Genomic DNA, 19,870 nt, shown 5'->3' with positions numbered 1-19,870 from the left:
TCTCTTTTAAACTTTTAATGACCTATCTTTTCTACACACTAAAATTTTTCAGTAAGGAAAAAAGAAATCCTGAAAATGTTCATATTATTCTGTGATAAAAATATTAAATATTTAAAAATTTAGAAATGGGAACTACCTGAATGGATAAATTCGTAAGTATGTGCTAAATTTGAGATTTCATTCTACAAGATCACATCAGGAAGCTAATTATACAGATTCATTTGAACCCCTGACCAAACCAAGCTTCTTTCAATGACTGTTCTTCCATTTTCGCTATTTATGGCTCTACTGGTACACAGCACTGGTCCATAAAAACTTTCCCAGTCTACCCAATTCTAAAGATTTTTACAGAAATTATAACTCACCTCAGTGATACTTAGGATATGTCACTGAAAGTCTTGTTTTCTTCAGACCAACTGCCAAAAAAACCCCAAGAAGTTATTAAATCACACAATCGTTTCTAGTCTGGATACCCATCAATACAGCAATAGGGTTCAAAAGAGAGGCATTAGGAGCATAATTTTAAGCAGCTATCCAGACCAGTGTGCCTAGGTCACTCAAAAATACCTACAGTCCACTTTCTTAAGTAATTTTGAAAAAAATCACTGCTATGAATGAAAATTTTAGGTAGTTATTCTTTTTGAGTAAATTTAATCAACGTGGATTTTCGACGATATTTCACATTTTTTTTATTTCATTCTTTAAAACAACTTGCCAATTCAAACTCCATTCCCACCATTTCAAATGTGTTTTTTAAAACAGAACACAAAGATTCTGCTAAAGGTACAAAATCAATGGCTGCCCCGAGCAAAGCTCCTATCGGGGAGGTCCTCTTATTTAAGGTGTTTTCAGTCCCTACAAAACCACTACTATTTCCTTTCAGAGTAGCATCAGCCCCGTGCCGCCTATCTAAGGTTAGAGCAGCAGAGTCTGGGCTAGCCAGCGAACTCCCCACCCTGCAGCTTTCTGCAGGTTCCTCAACGCTTAATCGTGTTGAGGAGCACGCGGAAATCTCTCTCCCCACGCAGATGGGTCTAAGCACCTTGCCTTTCCCCGCGTTAATTAAGGAGGCGCCCACAGCGGGTGGCACTTGGCTGGACGATATGACAAGTTCCCGAAACGCACTTCCAAAGGGAGGAAGAACTGATCGGAGAGGAGACTCCAGAAAATCTCTGGAGAGGCATGCAAAGGACCCGCCCGGAGAAAGAGACCTGCACATCTCCGCCCCTTTCTCTCTCGCGGCGGGAGAGGAAGCCTCGCCCCTTTCATCCCGCCCCCCCCCCCACTCCCCACCCCGCCGCAGGGAGACCTTACTTTGCCATGGCCGCCGCGCGGCCCGTCCACTTCCGGTGCCGGTGCCGCTAAAGCTGCGCCATCCCCCAGTCACTCGGACAACCACAGCTTCCAACCGACCTTTTTGACAAGTCCGCGACTCCTCCGACCTTCACTAGGTGCTGTCCTGGAGTGAACGGCGGATAGGTGCCGCACTAAAATGAATCTATGGGATGAAGCCTCGGCGCTCCTCTCGCCAGAAACATAAAAATGCGATAGAGCTGCGACCACCACCGCTCAGACAAAATGGCGCCGAGAAGCCGGTTTAGCGCAGGCGCCTTGGAAAGACCCTGCCCCGCCCCCGTGCAAATCCTGGCTGCAGCTCCGGGTTCGGTTTCCATGGGACACTTCGCCGCCAATCCTCGTGCCGAACTGCTCTTCCTGACCCCTCAATTTACCAATCAGTGTTCAATCAAGCACATCCGGAGTCGCCTCAACCAATCATTTTTCAGGACCTGATTACTCAATACCCGATTCTCCAGTAACGTTAGCCTTCGGAGACAGCCAATCATAAGTGGAAGATGTCCTACCTGCTGTTTTTCGCACCAATCCGTGAAGTTTCGTCGCTACATCCAATGAGGACGGCAGGTAGCGAGCTCCAATCCGAAGCTCCTCGGCGTCATGAGCAGCCAATAGGAGTTCGTGTAGAAGCGAGTCTGCTCAACAGCTTGTTATTTGGTGGATTGTGGCAGTAAATCGGGCGAGTGGGGAACCGGGCGCAGGAACTGCCGCCGCGGCCGGGAGTGGTGCTGCCCGGACGGGGGCCCACGGGGGTCAGTGGGGCGGAGGACTCGGAGGCTGACAGCGCGCACTTCACCCGCAGTTGGTAGGTGGGGAGAAGGGAAGTGGGGGATACTGAGTGGACGAAGCGGCAGTAGCAGCTCGTGCTGCTGCCCGGGGTCCCGGTGCAGTTGGAAGCTTCGGAGGTGGGGAGGGGGTGCTGGGCAAGCGGTGCGGCGAGCGCAGGCAAAGGGGCAAGTCGTGGAGCAGCGGCAGCAACTGCAGGAACCGCCGCCGCAGCCGCCTCCTCGGCGGCTTCCCCGGGAAAATGGCTGTGGTGCTGGCCGCGCCGCTAAGTTTGCTTCCGCGCGGTGAGGAGCGGGCTGCTTGGGGGAGCCGGTCCCCAACTCCGCGGCGCGTCCTTCCCTGTGGAGTCCGTGGCAGGACCCGAGGGTCCGGGGGCAGGTACCTCTCTGGGCTGTACAAAAAGTTGAGGCGGGCGCGGGGAGGAGGCGGCGGCTGCCGCTGTGCGGCTCCCCTCCCCTCCCACACCCTCTCCGGGCCACCTCCCCTCCTCCTCTCCGCCCCCCCCAGCCCCCTCCCTCGCGCGGGTCTCCCCTCACTCTCGCGCCTCCCGGCTGAAGGCCGCGGCCCCTGCCCCATCGGTGAAGAAGCGCTTCTCCTTTCTGACATGGTGCAGAGCGGAGGAAGGAGAGCAATGGCGCCGTGACACTCCGCTGCCGCCACCGCGGGCCCGGGGCGGGCCGAGGGGGCCGAGCGGCGGAGGCGGGGCGCGGGCCGAAGTCGGGGTGTCTGGGGGGCGGCTGAGCGAAAGCTCGGCGACCCCGCCTGCGGGGGACCTGGGGAAGCCCAAACGGCGCCGTGCCCTTTTCCAGAGCGCTCGGTCCTGGGGCTCCCGAGTTGAGCATTTCGGGTCAAAGTGGCGAGCAAGGCGGGGGCGCGGTGGGCCGCTGGCGAACTCCGGGGAGGAACGGGCTGCCCTTTGGCGCCCGAGGGGTTCTCGCTGCTTCCGCAGCTCCTGCGTCCTGGCTGCCCTCCGGGGGATCTTATCCCTTCGCTGGTGAGGGTTTAGCCTCTCCCCTCTGGCGTTTGTTTACTTTCTTTCCTTGGGTCGCTCCCCTCTGTTGACTGATTCTGTGCCTGTCTTTCCCCTCCCCATGGTTCTAGCGACGGAGAAGATAGCTCGTTGAGCTGGAACCCCACAGATCACCAATAAAAATGAAGGTAAGTGGAGTCAGCGCTGCTCTGAACCTCGTGCCCTGGACACTGCTTGTCGTGAGGCTGGTGCTGTGGAATGTCATATTTTGTTTCTACTCAAAATTGATTCCTCTACTAAGCAGCGCTTTCTGAAAATGAGGACGTGTTGGAACGGTGAGAAATGATCATTGTGTCTAATGCAGTCAGTCCGGCCCCTCTCTGAAGCAGTTAGCACTTTGGAAAGGCTGGTGCAGCCTTTCCATTGTTGTCCTTTGGGCTAGTATTTTTAACACTTCCTGTGTTGGCAGCAACCTTTGCAGAAGTAAAGCTTTTGTCCTGTTTTGGTTCTTTGGGGGATTTTTTGAAATTTTTTTTCTTCCTCAGTGCCGGTATGATTTTCTAAGGAAGGACTATGTGCATTGTGTAAGGGAGAGATCATTTCTTTTGCGAAAAATTCTGTAGCTAAAATATTTGAAGGTGAACTGATACTAATGTTTTGTTTTAGTTGTCATTATAGTAAATATTTTAAAACCTACATATAACCTAAAAAGATATATTCTTCTGAAGATAGCTAATAGTGCACACATCGTATGTGATACTTAAAGGGAAAGGAAGTTATAGCATTGTGTACTGCAGTGGCATTGAATATTTCAAGTCAGATATGTATCTTCAATTTGCATTATTGTAAATGCACTAACTTTAAAAGGTACTTGATTCCTTACTCATTTACTGTTTGGGTGTATTAAACTCTGAAATATAGCATTTCCCCAAACTTTCTCTTTCTTTCTCCTGGAAATGACACATTGCCTTCTTTAATGTTACTTGGGACAACTTACTGGAAAAGGAAAAATCATTTTCTACTTAAAAGTGTTATTTCTGAAGTGCACACTGTTACCTTTGCACTTAGCAATATTGAATCAAGCCTATATGAATACATTTAACTTTAGAAAAGAAGTAGGTAAAATGACAGAATAACAATCATTCTGTTACTTCAAGGTTAAAATGAATGGTAGAATGAAATTTCCCACATCTTTCAATGTATCATTCTGATTATGGCCATTTGTTAAAAGTAGATGTTTTTTAGTAAAGCTTATTTTTTTAATATACCAGGAAGATTAGTGTGATAAACTAGGTACAGCACCAAGTTTTGAGCCATTAGTTCGTATCTCTGCATTTATCAGCTGAATTTAGACTTAGATTTTTTAATTTTTTATTCTTTCTTATTAAAGATTTTATTTATTTATCTGACAGAGAGCACAAGCAGGGGGAGCGGCAGGCTCTCCATTGAGTAGGGAGCCTGATGTGGGGCTCGATTCCTGGACCCTGGGATCATGACCTCAGCTGAAGGCAGCCGCTTAACCAACTGAGCCACCCAGGCGCCCTAAGACTTAGATTTTTTTTAAATGTAGCTTTTAGCCATTGGTTCCCCCAAATAATACTTTCCTTATGGAAAGCTTCAATGATTGGCTTCATTTCTTATCTATGCAGTTATTCTGTATCCAAAAAGATATTGCTTTAATGTAGCTATATTAAACATTTAACTATGTATTATTAGCATTAATCTTAATAGCAATATTTCTTCTAATTTGAAGACAAAATTTTCAGACCATAATTAAATAACTTAAAGTCTTATGAGACACTTACTATGAATATACCTTTTCTGATTTTGGAGGTTTTGTTTTTTTGTTTTTTTTTTTTATTTTGTAATTTATTATTATTTTTAAAGTAAGCTCTATGCCCACCATGGGGCTTGAACTCACCACCCAGAAATCAAGAGTCGCATGTTCTACCGACTGAGCCAGCCAGGTGCCCCTGTTTTGTTTTGTTTTTAAATGTGTTCATTTCTTAAATAAATTATAGAATTGTTGAAACATTTTGTATCTGGAGGAAAAAACATTATCATATGTCCTTACTGATACTTCTCAGTTAAAACTTAAAATGTTTTCTGTTGTCAGGATATAGTTTATGTAGTAAAGGAATGTAATTGCTTGCTTTAGGGGTATTTTCCAAATTATTAATGACATTAGTAAAAAATAATATTAATGTTCTTACTACTTTAAATACAGAAACTTTTAATGAGGCTTGAGGTTGGAGAATAGTAGTGACATTCGCATTTTATGTTTTTTCATCAGGCGGCGGATGAGCCTGCCTATCTGACAGTGGGAACTGATGTCAGTGCCAAGTACCGAGGTGCCTTCTGTGAGGCAAAAATTAAGACTGTGAAAAGGCTGGTAAAAGTAAAGGTAATTTTTTTTTTTTAATGCAACCTGGATTGAAGAGAATTGGGGAGGGGAACACTGCAAATCAACATTTTATTGAATCATTATTATGTGAAAGCACTGTTTTGTACAAAACTGTTGGAAAAGCACATTAAGAATTAAGAAATAAAGAACTCAAAATGAGAAGTTATTCCAAATGCTTCTCTGAAAACACCATGTTTATGAGACTTCCTTTTATTTGGCTCTCTGCTGTTGTGGCATGCTTACTTAGGCTATGATCTATTTTCTTCCCTTTCATAATGTTCAGGTAGAGATGATTTCAAGTGATTATTAAAAATAATATAGTGGAAATTGTTTTTAAGACCGTGTTAAAAAATGATTTAAGAATTTTATTTATTTATTTAAAGATTTTATTTATTTGACAGAAAGAGACACAGCGAGAGAGGGAACACAAGCAGGGGGAGTGGGAGAGGGAGAAGCAGGCTTCCCGCGGAGGAGGGAGCCCGATGCAGGGCTTGCTCCCATGACCCTGAGATCATGACCTGAACTGAAGGCAGACGCTTACCGACTGAGCCACCTAGGCACCCAAGAATTTTATTTTTAAGATGCTTTTATGACCAGAAAAAAGGTCACCACATTATTCCTGTACAATATTTGGAAATACAGAAAAGTACCAAAGGATTAATACCCATAGCTTACCTCTCAGAAACTACTATTAACATTTTTGTGTTTCCGTCCAGTAGTTTTCCTATATAAATATTTTTAGTAATCTTACTAAAATTACAAGTGTAATCTGTATTTTATTATAAACATCTTTAACATTACAGAGCTGTATAATAAAGTTCATGAATGTCCTCTTTGTGATACCACTCCAGAAAGATTCGATATGGTCTGTCAGATACTATGCAGTGCCTACCATAACAGTATTGTTGTTGTTGTTATTGGATCGTGTTGTACTTTCAGTTTTGCAATTTGCTTTTCACTTCCATTATCTGATCTTTTCCTACAAGAATTAAGCACCATAAAAGGAGGAAATGTTAGACTTGTTCTATCCCCAACACCTAGAGTAGTGCTCAATACATAGTAGGCACTCAGAATATGTTGAATGAGTAAGTGACCTGGAGCAGTTATTCTCAAAGTGTGCCCTGGACCAGCAGCATCAGCCTTATCTGGGAACTTGTTGGAAGTGCAAATTCTCAGGCCCAGACCCCAGACTTACTGAGTCAGAAAATCTGTGAGTAGGGTCCAGTGATTTTATTTTAACAAGCCCTTCAAGTGTTTCTGCTACATGTTGAAATATGAGAACCATTGAACTAGGAGAGTATGATTTGTGTGGCAGATAAATAGATTTATCTGTGATTATTATAAGATTTCTGTTTAAATTTTGATCTGATGAAATTTTTCTTCAGGTATTGTTACAGTATCATTTGACATTTCTTTGTTTCATTTGGCCTTTTTACTATGTCAGCTATATGGGATTTGATTACTAAATATTTACTTGGATTTCTTTGAGAATTTAAACTTTCTGTTAATATTGTGGCTCTTGATATATTTATTTAAAATCAGTACAGTGATTGGGGAGGTCTTATACATTATATGGAATTTCAATTTTCATATTTGGGTACTTGCTCTATGTGAATGATTACACTGTGTATTTGGGAAGATTTGTAGTAAAAAGGAGTACTTATTTGTAACTGAATTACATATCATGATTATTTAGGTTCACTTTATAAAGGACCAACAGTGTTCTGGTTTTAATTTGTTTACCTTGTATGTGGGCAATAAAAGTTTGATACTGTTTTTTTTATATACTTTGTGACAGAACCTTTTATAACTTGTTAAGAAACAATGAAGGCAGTTTTAAACTTTTGCAATAATCACTACAAATTATAAATCTTGTATAGTTCATTAATTCAGCAAACATTTATGAAGTGCCTGTAATATGCATTGACATTTGCTGACTGCTGGTGTAATGATGGAGGATTCTAGCCCTCAAGGAGCTCACAGTTAATGGGAGAGAGAGTAAACATAAATATAAGACAGTGTAATAAGTATTAAAACAGAAGTAAGCACAGGATGCTAAGAACACATAGATTAAAGACTTCATAAACATGCTGTTTTAAAGTAATGTGCAAATTATTGTGCAAAAAATGTTTTGCAGGTGCTCCTGAAACAGGATAATACTACACAGTTGGTGCAAGATGACCAAGTAAAGGGTCCTTTAAGAGTACGTATGTTTTGCAGTTTAAAATCTGTAATGATAAGTCACAAATACATATGGTAAATTACTGAATTTTACGTTTGTAGGTAGTTTTAAAATTTATAAGAATGTTAATCAGAAAACAAAAATACAAATGAAGTGTTACAGAGTTAGTATAAACTATATTACACTGGCTGTATCCTTAGTTTAGAAAGATAAGTCATCTTACAGAGGGTAAGTTAGTACATATAAACATGAGTTTTCAGCCACCTTTTGTTTTGAACTCTTGGATTAAATACCTCTTTTTTTTTTTACATTGTCATCAGAGGTATTAAGCCTGCTAAGGAATATACTGGTATCATAAATTTGAATCTTATGTTGTTCTAACTTAACAAGTAAAGTATGTTGACTTCATAATTCAATTTAGTGGGTACCTATATTGTGTTTTCCATCCATTTATGGCCATTTGTTTATGTAATAAATCTTTGTTATGTCAGAATACCACTTCGGTTAATATCTGATATACAAAGGTCTGGAAGCTGAAAGAAGGTCAACTGGTCCATCCCTCTCTCAGGTGAACCTTTATCTAAAAGGTCCCTTAAATACGAATGCTGAATCCAAATATTCGATGTTTCTGTGAAAGAAAATTGAAGCTACTTTTGCTATCTTATGGTGTCTGGTTCTTATATTTCCACAATTTCCTTGAAGGCAATGTGATATAGTACAAAAGCTCTGAAGTAAGACTAAAGAGACTGGGTTCTCATCGTCTCATCTGAGCCACAGTATTCAATGTGTAAAGTAAGGGTAGTAATAACCTTACTTGTGCCAAAGCGTTTTGGGGTTCAAATTGCATGATAAATATATGAGCACTATAAATGATAAAGATCTAAGTCAAGGTAAAGTAGAATAATCATAGGTGTTTTTTTCTTTTCAACCCAGGTCATAGTTGGTGGGAGTGATTTGGTTTGTTTAAATTTGGTAATGAAATTTTGATACTGGGTTTTAGGTTGGAGCTATTGTTGAAACAAGGACATCTGATGGATCCTTTCAGGAGGCTATTATCAGCAAGTTGACAGATGCTAGTTGGTATACTGTGGGTAAGTAGTTAATTTAATACATAGGATTTAATTTGGGATTGCATACCTCTATTTTGTAAATACACTGAATTACGTTGGCGGAGAAATATGTATTCTTTACTGTCAATTTACTTGATATAGTTGGCTAAAATTTTAATGACACCTGCTGGTAACAAAAATAATTACTTCTTTGGTCCCTTGTGGCTATTTCATCCAAGAATGTACTTCTTTTTTAGAATACCTAGATTATTTCTTTTCAAGAAAGTTAAATTATATGGTTATTTTCTTCCATTAGAAAGTTCATACAAGTTGGTATTGTAAGTCATCAGACTTTTTTACTTTTCCTGTAATGACAATTAAGATTGTACAGTTGTAATCTTTTATTGTATTGCTGCCTGTCTTACATAAGGCTAATACAGATGTTACCACAGAATTTAAAGACTAAAAAAATTCTGACTAGAGTAGATTCAAGTCTAGATGATCATAGCTTAATTTTTGATTTTTTGACCCAGTCAAGTTTCCATAACACCTTTCAGGAAAGATATATGTGCTACTAATGTGAATGCATACTTAACATTCTATGCATAAGCTTATACTGGCTTTAAAAAACTTTATTGTCGTGAGTAGCAACAAGTGTCTTAATATATGTAAACTAAAACCTAAATGTAGTAGTTATAGAGTTGCTGTCATTATGTTGATGAAAATAGCAATGATTAACATTTCCAAATCTCTTCTCAGTACATTCATACTATACAGTCCTGTGGATAACATCCAATCTTTTTACACTGAACATCTATACCATTGTTGGTTTTTATATTTATGTCTTGGTATAAGTGATGTAATCATGGTGTGGTTTCCTTAAAGAAGGAAAAGAAATGATCCCATAGGTTTACTTTTAGTTTACTTGGTTTGTTGCTTTGGGTAAAAATCATTCATCTTCAGGTGATGCTCAAAGCTGTGAACATTTGGTTAAAAATTGTACTTCTGTGTCTTAACTTCGCAGCTGCTATTAGTAGTACCAATTTGTTTTATGTAACTACTATTTTCTAACTGTTTTTATTCTTCTTGGATCTCCTAGAAATTGGTGTTGGTTCACAACAGTGCTGTTATTCTGAACTACATATTTTTAGGAAGCTTGGTTGTGGCTGTTGATAGTTGTTAGAGATTTAGAAACCAAGTTTAATATTAACTCTTAGAAATCAAGTAAATATAATTTTAGTATATTAAACCAGTGGTAAAAATTACAGGCATTCATATATGCAAAATCATGCAAGGTTATGTGATTCATATTCAAATACTAATATTGCCTCCTATTTGGTACTTAATATCAAGGTTGCATTGACAGGACTTGTGAAGTTTTACTGATATAATGCTTATGCTTCTGCAGAAGCGATACTTTTCAGGTTTTCACATTTTGGGCTTCTGCACTCCAGAATAGCCGATCTTTATCCTCTATGAATGGCATTTTAGCATTTCTAAAAGCTAGTTGCTACTGAGCATTCTCTATGGTGATTTTCTATGATGGGTAATTACAGAAGAAATTGTATAATTCTTGTTCTGAAAGAGCTTAGAATCTTAATTGCATGTAATTCATGTATCAAGCATTAGTGTACATAAGAATCGCTTGTTTTAAAAAATGACGATTTGAGGACTTCAAATCTCTTCAATTTACTAGGTCTGGGGATGGCAACGCAAGAATCTTTCTTTTTATAATTACATTGGGTGAACTTAATGCAGGTAGTACACATTTAGTAAAATAGTCAATACTTGGAGAAACAGAGACTTACTCAGGAGAAAAATTCCAAATATTTAAGTTTTTTGCATCTGCATAATGACAGCAAGTGACCTAAAAAATTTAAGATGTTAAAAAGCACTATTCACTTAAGTATATTTAATATAACACTCTGCTATAAAGAATATTTAGGTACTGAAGGATGTAGCCCATATAAAGAATGATTAGAGTATAATGAGCCTAAAAGATGGCAAAATAAAATGTGTCATCTCTCACAGGTCATGAATGTTTTATGTTTTTCTTTAATTGAGTGACTACTACCTGTTGGGTTTAATTCCTTTTTTTCTGAAATTTTTCTTGATTTCTAATTCCTAGTGAAGTATTATATAAGTAGAATCAGAAAGTTACACAAAGTATTAATGATCTCCATATCATTTTTTTTACTTTAAATGATTTCAAAATTTGACTATTAAAAATAAAAGAGGATACCATACCACTGGTTTGGATCAAATAAGAGTTATGATCATTGGTGATCAAAAATTATCTAATGAGGGCGCCTGGGTGGCTCAGATGGTTAAGCGTCTGCCTTCGGCTCGGGTCATGATCCCAGGGTCCTGGGATCGAGTCCCGCATCGGGCTTCCCGCTCCTTGGGAGCCTGCTTCTCCCTCTGTTTCTCTCTGTCTCTCATGAATAAATAAATAAAATCTTAAAAAAAAAAAAAAAAAATTAAAAAAAATTATCTAATGAGTCTGGTAATGACTTACATAATGTAAGTATTTTTTCTGTGATAGCTGAATAGCCAATTTTGAAAGAGATTACAGATCTAATATAACCTAACTTCTAAAAATCTAGTAACACCTTGCTCTCTAATGTTGAATAATAAATAGCTCCAGTTTATGGATTTTTTGTTTGTTTGTTTCTTTGAGCCTTGGAAATGGTTCCTCTTCTTATAATAAAACAGGGCTTCCTAGCATAATTTATTTATTTGGCAGTTCTTATTTTTTCATGAAAGACAAGGAATGTGTAATATATGGAAATGTATCATTATCCTTTTAGTCATTCAAAAGGTATCAAAATTAGGATTGGAATTTGTATCTTCATTTGAATGTTGCCATTAACTCCTGGTAAATACAGCTGTCAATAAGACACTCTAAAACTACTCTTCTTTCACCTTTTTGGAATATAAGAATAACACATTGTACCTGAAAAATAGGAAAATGTAAAGGACATAATGGTTACTAATTTTAGTAATTTACATATAAAATGCATATACACACATATGTAATCTATCAGATTTTACACTAAAATCTATTTGATTGTGGGCGCCTGGGTGGGTCAGTTGGTTAAGCATCTGACTCTTGGTTTCAGCTCAGGTCATGATTTCAGGGTCCTGAGATCGAGTTCCATGTTGGGCTCTGCACTCAGCGCGGAGCCTGCTTGAGATTCTCTCTCTTCTTCCCCCTTCATGCGCTTCAGTGTGCTCTCTCTCTCTCTCTCAAATAAATAAAAACTTAAAAAAAAAACCCAAACTCTCTTTGATTATATATTTTTGTGACATGCTTTTTAAGACTCAGGATTTTTTCAGGCCTTGTAATTAACTGTTTTGCACATCAATTGGATCAGATCTCATGGAAGTTCTAGTTAATGGAGTAGAGGAGGTTTAGATTAAACTGGTGAATGGACTGTTGTGGAATGTGCTGCAGGCTTATAAGGTTTTTTAATTTAGTTAGAACCTCTTATGACAAGTTTTTTTATAACCAGAATCGACCACAAATGTTTTCAAAACCAGATGGTTATTCCACTGACTAGAAAATCATTAAGAAAAAAAGTACTAAAAAAGAAAACCTATGCATTCCTGTGATACGCTTTAACCTATTGTTTAGATGGCCTTCCATAAGAATTAGCATTCCCATGATAGTTTGTCAATTTCATTATACATTTGAGTGCTAATTTCTTAAGTTTCTTGGTTTCTGAAGTTTTTGAGCTTGGCTGCAGAGGGACTTCTGTATCACAGATGATTTTATGTAACAGAACTATTGGTTATACCCAAGGTATGTAATTTTAAAGTTTTTAATTCCATTATGCGAAATACTTTCTTAATATATAAATGTGTATATATAAATATACTATTAATTGTGACGGCTACACAGATACAATAATAAGATTTTCTTTTTGTAAAGTCAGAATTCTTGACTTTCTCTCCTGTGTTCATTTTATGCCTGTGCTTCAGGCCTATTTATTACTCATTTTGATCCCCCTTAATAAAACTGTAGCTTTCTGATTCTCAATTTCATCATAAAAGGAGGATAGCGATTCCTACCTTACAGAGGCTGTTGTGAGGATTAGTACATGATAGAAGCTTAATAAGTGATAGCTAATTATATCTTTGGAGAGATAAAGTTAATATACTGTTATCTTACAATCCTCCAGCATCTAACGGCGCTATGATCACAGGTAGAGCTTTTGTATTTAGTAGATAGATCCCTGTTGCTTTTGTTTCTTTTAATTTTAACAGTTTGGAGTTAGGCTTTGTCTATTTGTTTACATAGGCATTGTTTTGTCTAGTATGATTAACATTACTGAAAGAGACTTAGCTTTGTCATTTTTGTCAAATTATGTTTTAGTATTTATATGTAACATAGTAATAGAGATATCACTTTTTTAAAAAAAATTGAGAGAGCACGAGCGGTGGGGGGGGGGCAGACGGAGAGGGAGAGGCAGACTCCCTGCTGAGCAGGGAGCCCCACTTGGGGCGATCCCAGGACCCCGAGGTCATGACCTGAGCCGAAGGCAGACACCTAACTGACTGAGCCACCCAGGTGCCCCCAGAGATACTGCTTTTATACTCTTCTGCACTCAGTGGTCTATTGAGATGCCAGTTTTGGCAAGTACAAAACATTTCATAGATTTATAAATCCTTATAGTCTGACTTTTTCCTCTTGGCATACTATAGTATACATCTTGAACTAAAAAGAGCTAAATTTACTATTACTATTTAATTATTTCACTCTTACCAAAATGCCAGAGTCACTCTTCAATGCCTACAAATTTGGTGTTCTTTAGATGATACTTCTAACGTGAAAGTTATAGAGGAAGCTTTTTATAGATGGAACTTCCTCATGATCTGGATAATCAGGGATGTCATGACTAATAGGTTCGCTGTGTTGTTGGGTTTTCTATCTTTTAGAAAATCTTGAATAGTTATATAGATTTTCAAACTTGTATGAAGTACTTAAATACATGCCTTTGTATAGTTTTAGGAGTTCAAAATAAATTTAAACTCTTTGTTTCCTCGAAGTTGTAAGTGTTCCTGTGTAAAACTGTAAAATTGTTATTGGTACCACAATTCCCTTTAGAGAAGTTTTTTTTTGTTCTTACATTATTTCTACCCATGATAAAGTATGTTGAAGTGTAATGCATTTTTTCCTTCAAAAATCTGATTTAGGGTGCCTGGATGGCTCAGTTGGTTAAGTGTCTGCCTTTGGCTCAGGTCATGATCTCAGGGTCCTGGGATGGAGTCCTGCATCGGGCTCCCTGCCCAGTGGGGAGTCTGCTTCACCCTCTGCCCCTCCCTGCTGCTTGTGCTCAGGCACACTCACTCTCTCACAAAAATAAATAAAATCTTTAAAAAAAAAAAACCTGATTTATTTCAAAGTGATTATTTTTCAAAAGCAAGAACTACAGATACTGTTGAAATTTTTCATCAGAGGGGTACATGGGTGACTCAGTCAGTTAAGTGTCTGCCTTTGGTTCAGGTCATGATCCCAGGACCCTGGGATCAAGCCCCATGTTGGGTTCCCTGCTCAGTGAGGAGCCTGCTTCTCCCTCTTCCTCTGCTCCTGCATGCTCTCTCTCTCAAATAAATAAAATATTTAAAAAATTTGGGAATTTTTCATCAGAACATTTGATTTGGGGCTGCCCTTGATTAATGATGAAACAGTGTGGAAAACATTTTGTTGCATAAATTTGATATTATTGATTGGTCTTACAGTCTCATTTTCCTTCCTCATACCTCCACTTAAATGTGTGTGCATATGAGCATGTATGTATGTGTCCATTGTCACCATCTTTCATATTCTAGGCATTAAGGAAAATTGGAACTTTTAAGGTTTTATTCTTTAGTATACTTAGGGATATTAATACATGAATTATTTTAAGTTTGGTACAATAAATTCATGATCTTGAATTTTTAAAGGAACAGTGGTTTATTTATTAGACTTGACACCATATGAATCATAGTTTTGTTGCAAATGTTTAGAGCACTGCTAATCAAGTTGCAGATTAGTAATGTAATTGTTGGAGGATGTTGTGTTTTATCCTGTCATTGTGTCTGTAGGTGGTCATTAATTTCTGCATCATTGACAGTGTATAACACAGCTCCTTTTGTGGAAACATTACGGTTCTTTGAATATGTGCTTCAGGAACTTTTCATTTTCTCTGCATTGTCTCTTGCATGTAAGAGAATTTAAACTAGATGTCTTTAGTCTAAGAGAAGAACTGACTGAGGTAGACAAATATTGAAGAAGTTGAGTGTTCTTACATAAGTTCTTAGCATGAAAAAATAAGTTTATGATTAAATATTATGAAAGCAAAGTAATGTAGAATTTCCCTTTATTAACACTAACTTAATTCTGTTAGAACGGAAAAACCTCTAGAATTACATTAGGATTAAATCTTAAAGTAATTATTTTTGTGTATATGTTACTTTCATAAGATATACAAACATTTATTGATGTTTTCATTATAAGTATCTGAGGTAAGGATTCCATCTTTTTTATTTCTTCATAATGCTGGGCAATCAGATGTCTTCTGAGAGCGCATTTTCTTTTTAATAAACTTTGTAAATAAGAGTGCATTTCTGAAAAATTAAACCTATAAAAATAATACAGCTAGTTATATGGAGAATAAAAGTGATAAAATGTTAAATTCCTTACCCCCATTTCCCTGAAATATTTAAACATAGTTTCCACACAGTATGATTTTTAAAAAATGTAGTAAAAGCTTTTGAGGAAGCTTCTGTGCAATTATGACTAACTTTTTGAATTAAAAAAGAATTTCATCTTTCTGATGTTTCCTTGTTTCAGTGTTTATTTCTAAACTTTTTTTTTTTTAAAGATTTTATTTACTTGAGAGAGAGTGAGTGAGCAAGCAGCAGAGGAAGAGGGAGAGGCAGACCCCCGCTAAGCAGGGAGCCCAATGCCCGGCTCGATCCCTGGACTCTGGGGTCATGACCCGATCTGATGGCAGATACTTAACTGTCTGAGCCACCCGGGCGCCTTATTTCTAAACTTCTTACATCCTCTAGCAAAAGAAAAAAGTTGAATCTTACAACTTTAGAATTTGGCAGCCAGTACTTCTCCTATAGTAAGTTATCATGCAAATAAGTAGAAGAGTCCAATAATCCAAGAAGCAGGGGCGCCTGGGTGGCTCAGTCGTTAAGCGGCTGCCTTCGGCTCAGGTCATGATCCCAGGGTCCTGGGATCGAGCCCCGCATCGGGCTCCCTGCTCGGTGGGAAGCCTGCTTCTCCCTCTCCCACTCCCACTGCTTGTGTTCCCTCTCTCGTGTCTCTCTCTGTCAAATAAATAAATAAAATCTTTAAAAAAAAAAAATAATAATCCAAGAAGCATTACCAGAAGGCAAACAGTTCCTGGAAGTTAGAGATACTTCTGGTAACTGTTGGGAACAAACCCATAATACCTTTTTTTTTTTAAAGATTTTATTTATTTATTTGACAGAGAGAGAGATAGCGAGAGCAGGAACACAAGCAGGGGGAGTGGGAGAGCGAGAAGCAGGCTTCCTACTGAGCAGGGAGCCCGATGTGGGACTCGATCCCAGGACCCTGGGATCATGACCTGAGCCGAAGGCAGACGCTTAACGACTGAGCCACCCAGGCGCCCAATACCTTTTTTTTTTTTAAACCAGGTGTTTTGTTTTTTTTTTTTAAAGATTTTATTTATTTGACAGAGAGAGACAGCGAGAGAGGGAACACAAGCAGGGGGAGTGGGAGAGGGAGAAGCAGGCTTCCTGCCGAGCAGGGAGCCCGATGCAGGCTCGATCCCAGGACCCTGGGATCATGACCTGAGGCCGAAGGCAGACGCTTAACGACTGAGCCACCCAGGCGCCCCATAAACCAGGTTTTTGCTCATTCTAGGATTAAAGATAATTTAATAATCCATGCTTTGACTGGGTTGCTAGTGGTTTCAAGAAGGTGGTTCTGTAGTGATAGAAATTGAACAAGTGAATGGAGATACCTAAGCAGTTGGGGGCAGCCATTTAACTTGCGTATGTTTGGCAGCTACAGAATGAAAAATGCAGTATGTACATTTTAAAAGGTTTTGAATAATAACTAACAAATAATGGTTCTTACAAATATTAAGCCCTAGATAAATAGGAATAAGAGCATTCTCTGCAGTGAAATTTTTACTTAGTGTGCATAAATTCTCTGGTATCTCTTGCTTATTGTAGTGTTTGATGATGGTGATGAGAGGACACTGAGACGCACTTCACTTTGCCTAAAAGGAGAGAGACATTTTGCTGAGAGCGAGGTAGGGTGCCATGGATGGGCTTTTTGGGTTGAATAACTTCTAACGTCGAGGCAAAGTGTGATTTGTCTGTTGTTTCTTACCTAGACACTTGACCAGCTTCCCTTAACAAATCCAGAGCATTTTGGAACTCCAGTAATTGCAAAGAAGACAAACAGAGGAAGGAGGTCCTCTCTTCCTGTGTGAGTGTTTTTTCATATACAGTAACGTAATGTTGTAAATATTACAGTACAGTATTACAACCAGTAATGTAAATATTATAACATTAAACAAATGATTTTTCTAGGATGGCTAAAATTGTTTAGGTAACTTTTCCATAGTATCTTTTATCCTTATGTTAGATATTTTACCTTGAGCAGATCTTGTTCTTAATTATTCCCATTACTTTGTCCAAGAATTATCACAACGCCTTTTTCAAAAAGACTATTTTTGTCTTGAGTTACTTTGTCAAATTCCTTAGTTGATGTAATGTATTCTCTATTTTAAGTGAGCATATATATTTTTTAGCCTTTTTATCTCAAAAACATTTTGAATTTAAAAATGATACGTAAACTTTCGGGGCTCCTGGGTGGCTCAGTCAGTTGAGCGTCTGACTCTTGGTTTCAGCTCAGGTCAGGATCTCAAGGTTGTGAGATTGAGCCCCCTTTTGGCCTCTGCGTTCAGCAGAGTGTCTCCTTGAGATTCTCTTCCTATTCCCCTCCCCTCCCTCCATTTACGTACTCTCTCCCTCTCTTTCACTCTGTCTAAAAATAAATAAATCTTTTAAAAAAATTATATAATAAACTTTCATGTACTCATCATCTAGATTCACTAACTGTTAAATTTTTTTGGCACATTTACTTTATCATTCACTCTATAGGTACCTATTATAATTATGTTTTTTTTTTTAAATTTTATTCTTATGTTAATCCCCATACATTACATCATTAGTTTTAGATGAAGTGTTCCATGCTTCATTGTTTGTGCACAACACCCAGTGCTCCATGCAGAATGTGCCCTCCTCAATACCCATCACCAGGCTAACCCATCCTCCCACCCCCCTCCCCTCTAGAACCCTCAGTTTAGAAATGATCCCTGAAAGTATAGTCTTTATAATTATGTTTTATTTAATGATAATTTTAATTGGTCACACCATCTGAGAGGATATTGCAAGCATCAGACCTACCTTTAAACATTTTAAGAATAAGGAAATTCTCTTACATAGTCAAAGTATGATTATCAAATTCAGAAAATTTAATATTCATAGAATGCTATTGTCTAATAACATATAATTTGTATTTCAAATTTTGCCACTTGGCCCAATAATAGCCTTTATAAGCATCCCCTGAATCCAGGATCCAATCCAAGACCATGCATTACATTTAATTTATATGGTTCTTTTTTTTTTTTTTAAGATTTTATTTATTTATTTATTTGAGAGAGAGAGAGAGCAAGAGGGAGTGAGCACGAGCAGGAGTGAGGGGCAGAGGGAGAGGGAGAAGCAGACTCCTCACCAGGCACAGAGCCTGATGTGGGGCTCAATTCCAGGACACTGAGATTATGACCTGAGCCAAAGGCAGATGCTTAACCAACTGAGCCACCCAGGCATCTCTAGTTTTTTTTTTTTTTTTAAAGATTTTATTTATTTATTTGAGAGAGAGAATGAGAAAGAGAGAGCACATGAGAGGGGGGAGGGTCAGAAGGAGAAGCAGACTCCCTGCTGAGCAGGAAGCCCGATGCGGGACTCGATCCCAAGACTCCAGGATCATGACCTGAGCCAAAGGCAGTCGCTTAACCAGCTGAGCCACCCAGGCACCCCAGGCATCCCTAGTTTATATGGTTCTTAAATCTCCTTTTATCTGGAAGAGTTCTTCAGCTTTTTTTTTTTTTGGTCTTTTCATGACCTTGATATTTTTGAAGAGTACAGGCCAGTTTTGTAGGCTTTTCCTGTCTATGGGTTTGTCTGCTTATTTTATTGTCTAGGTAAGTGAACTTAAACCCTCACATGGTTTTTTTTTTTTTTTCCCCTCACATGTTTCTTAATGAGATCTTTTCATAACCTGTTAGGAAATTAGAGTTACATTATCTGGCATACATAAAAAGTAGAAGGACGGTCTTTTTTAAAAAAATGTAACTGGCACAGCAAGTACTTCATGGTGACATAATTAGGCTTTTCTGTCCCAGCTGGTGGTTGGCATAAGAGCTAAGTCCAAATCCTCATTCATCTAGTGACGTGGACTCAGAGTTACCATGGATAGCTAAGGACTACTTTGGGACTAGGGAAGTATCTATCTTCAATTTCAGTAAGAATGAAGAAACTACTACTCTGGAGTAATCCACATTAGAAATTGAATTGTACATGTTAAATTCACACCACTCTGTCTCAACAACGGCTTATGTGAAGATCCTGATAAAGTTATTCTGGCTTTTAGTAATGAAGATGAAAAGGAAGAAGAAAGTAGTGAGGAGGAAGATGAAGACAAGCGACGTCTCAATGATGAATTATTAGGAAAAGTTGTAAGTGTGGCATCTACATCTGAGAAGACTGATTGGTATCCTGCCTTGGTAAGTCAGATTTCTTTGCAGAATTAATCAACCATTTAAAATATCTGTTTAAGGGGGTGTCTGGCTGTCTCAGTCGGTAGAGCATGCACCTCTTGATCTCAGGGTTGAGTTCAAGCCCCACATTGGGTGTGGAGCCTAGTTAAAATTTAAATAAATAAACAAACAAGCGAATGTTTAACATGGATTTTTAAAAAGCATTTAGGATATTTTGAAAGTATTACATAAATTTAATTTGGACTTTATTGCAGAGTTGAGCAATCCTACTCAGGTCCCACATACTTCACT

General features: G+C 38.6%; 2 protein-coding genes across 4 annotated transcripts in view; one reads left to right on the top strand and one right to left on the bottom strand.

Annotated features, from left to right (window-relative positions):
- The window catches only part of ARMH4 (armadillo like helical domain containing 4), a 228,843-nt gene extending 227,268 nt beyond the window's left edge, over positions 1-1,575 (bottom strand). Inside the window, exons 1-2 of the mRNA XM_034992671.1 lie at positions 1,315-1,575; positions 366-416 (exon numbers count right to left, since the gene is read on the bottom strand). The gene's annotated coding sequence lies outside the window, so the exon portion shown is untranslated. The remainder of the gene's footprint in view (positions 1-365; positions 417-1,314) is intronic.
- A 412-nt stretch (positions 1,576-1,987) lies between these two features.
- Positions 1,988-19,870, top strand: part of ARID4A (AT-rich interaction domain 4A) — a 63,741-nt gene continuing 45,858 nt past the window's right edge. For 2 of the 3 annotated variants that reach the window (XM_034993144.1, XM_034993142.1), the window contains exons 1-8: positions 1,988-2,158; positions 3,241-3,297; positions 5,403-5,513; positions 7,651-7,716; positions 8,696-8,786; positions 16,965-17,044; positions 17,129-17,223; positions 19,453-19,585. In XM_034993144.1, coding sequence (XP_034849035.1) covers positions 3,292-3,297; positions 5,403-5,513; positions 7,651-7,716; positions 8,696-8,786; positions 16,965-17,044; positions 17,129-17,223; positions 19,453-19,585 — 582 coding nt within the window. In that variant the 5' untranslated portion in view covers positions 1,988-2,158; positions 3,241-3,291. Of the gene's footprint in view, positions 2,159-2,480; positions 2,518-3,240; positions 3,298-5,402; positions 5,514-7,650; positions 7,717-8,695; positions 8,787-16,964; positions 17,045-17,128; positions 17,224-19,452; positions 19,586-19,870 lie in introns of those variants that run through there. The other variant, XM_034993143.1, reaches the window with a different exon arrangement.

This window comes from Mirounga leonina, unplaced genomic scaffold, assembly GCF_011800145.1.
Source record: "Mirounga leonina isolate KUSES-001 unplaced genomic scaffold, KU_Mleo_1.0 Mir_82, whole genome shotgun sequence".
Lineage (NCBI taxonomy): Eukaryota > Metazoa > Chordata > Mammalia > Carnivora > Phocidae > Mirounga > Mirounga leonina.
This window is presented reverse-complemented; position numbering and strand designations above follow the sequence as displayed.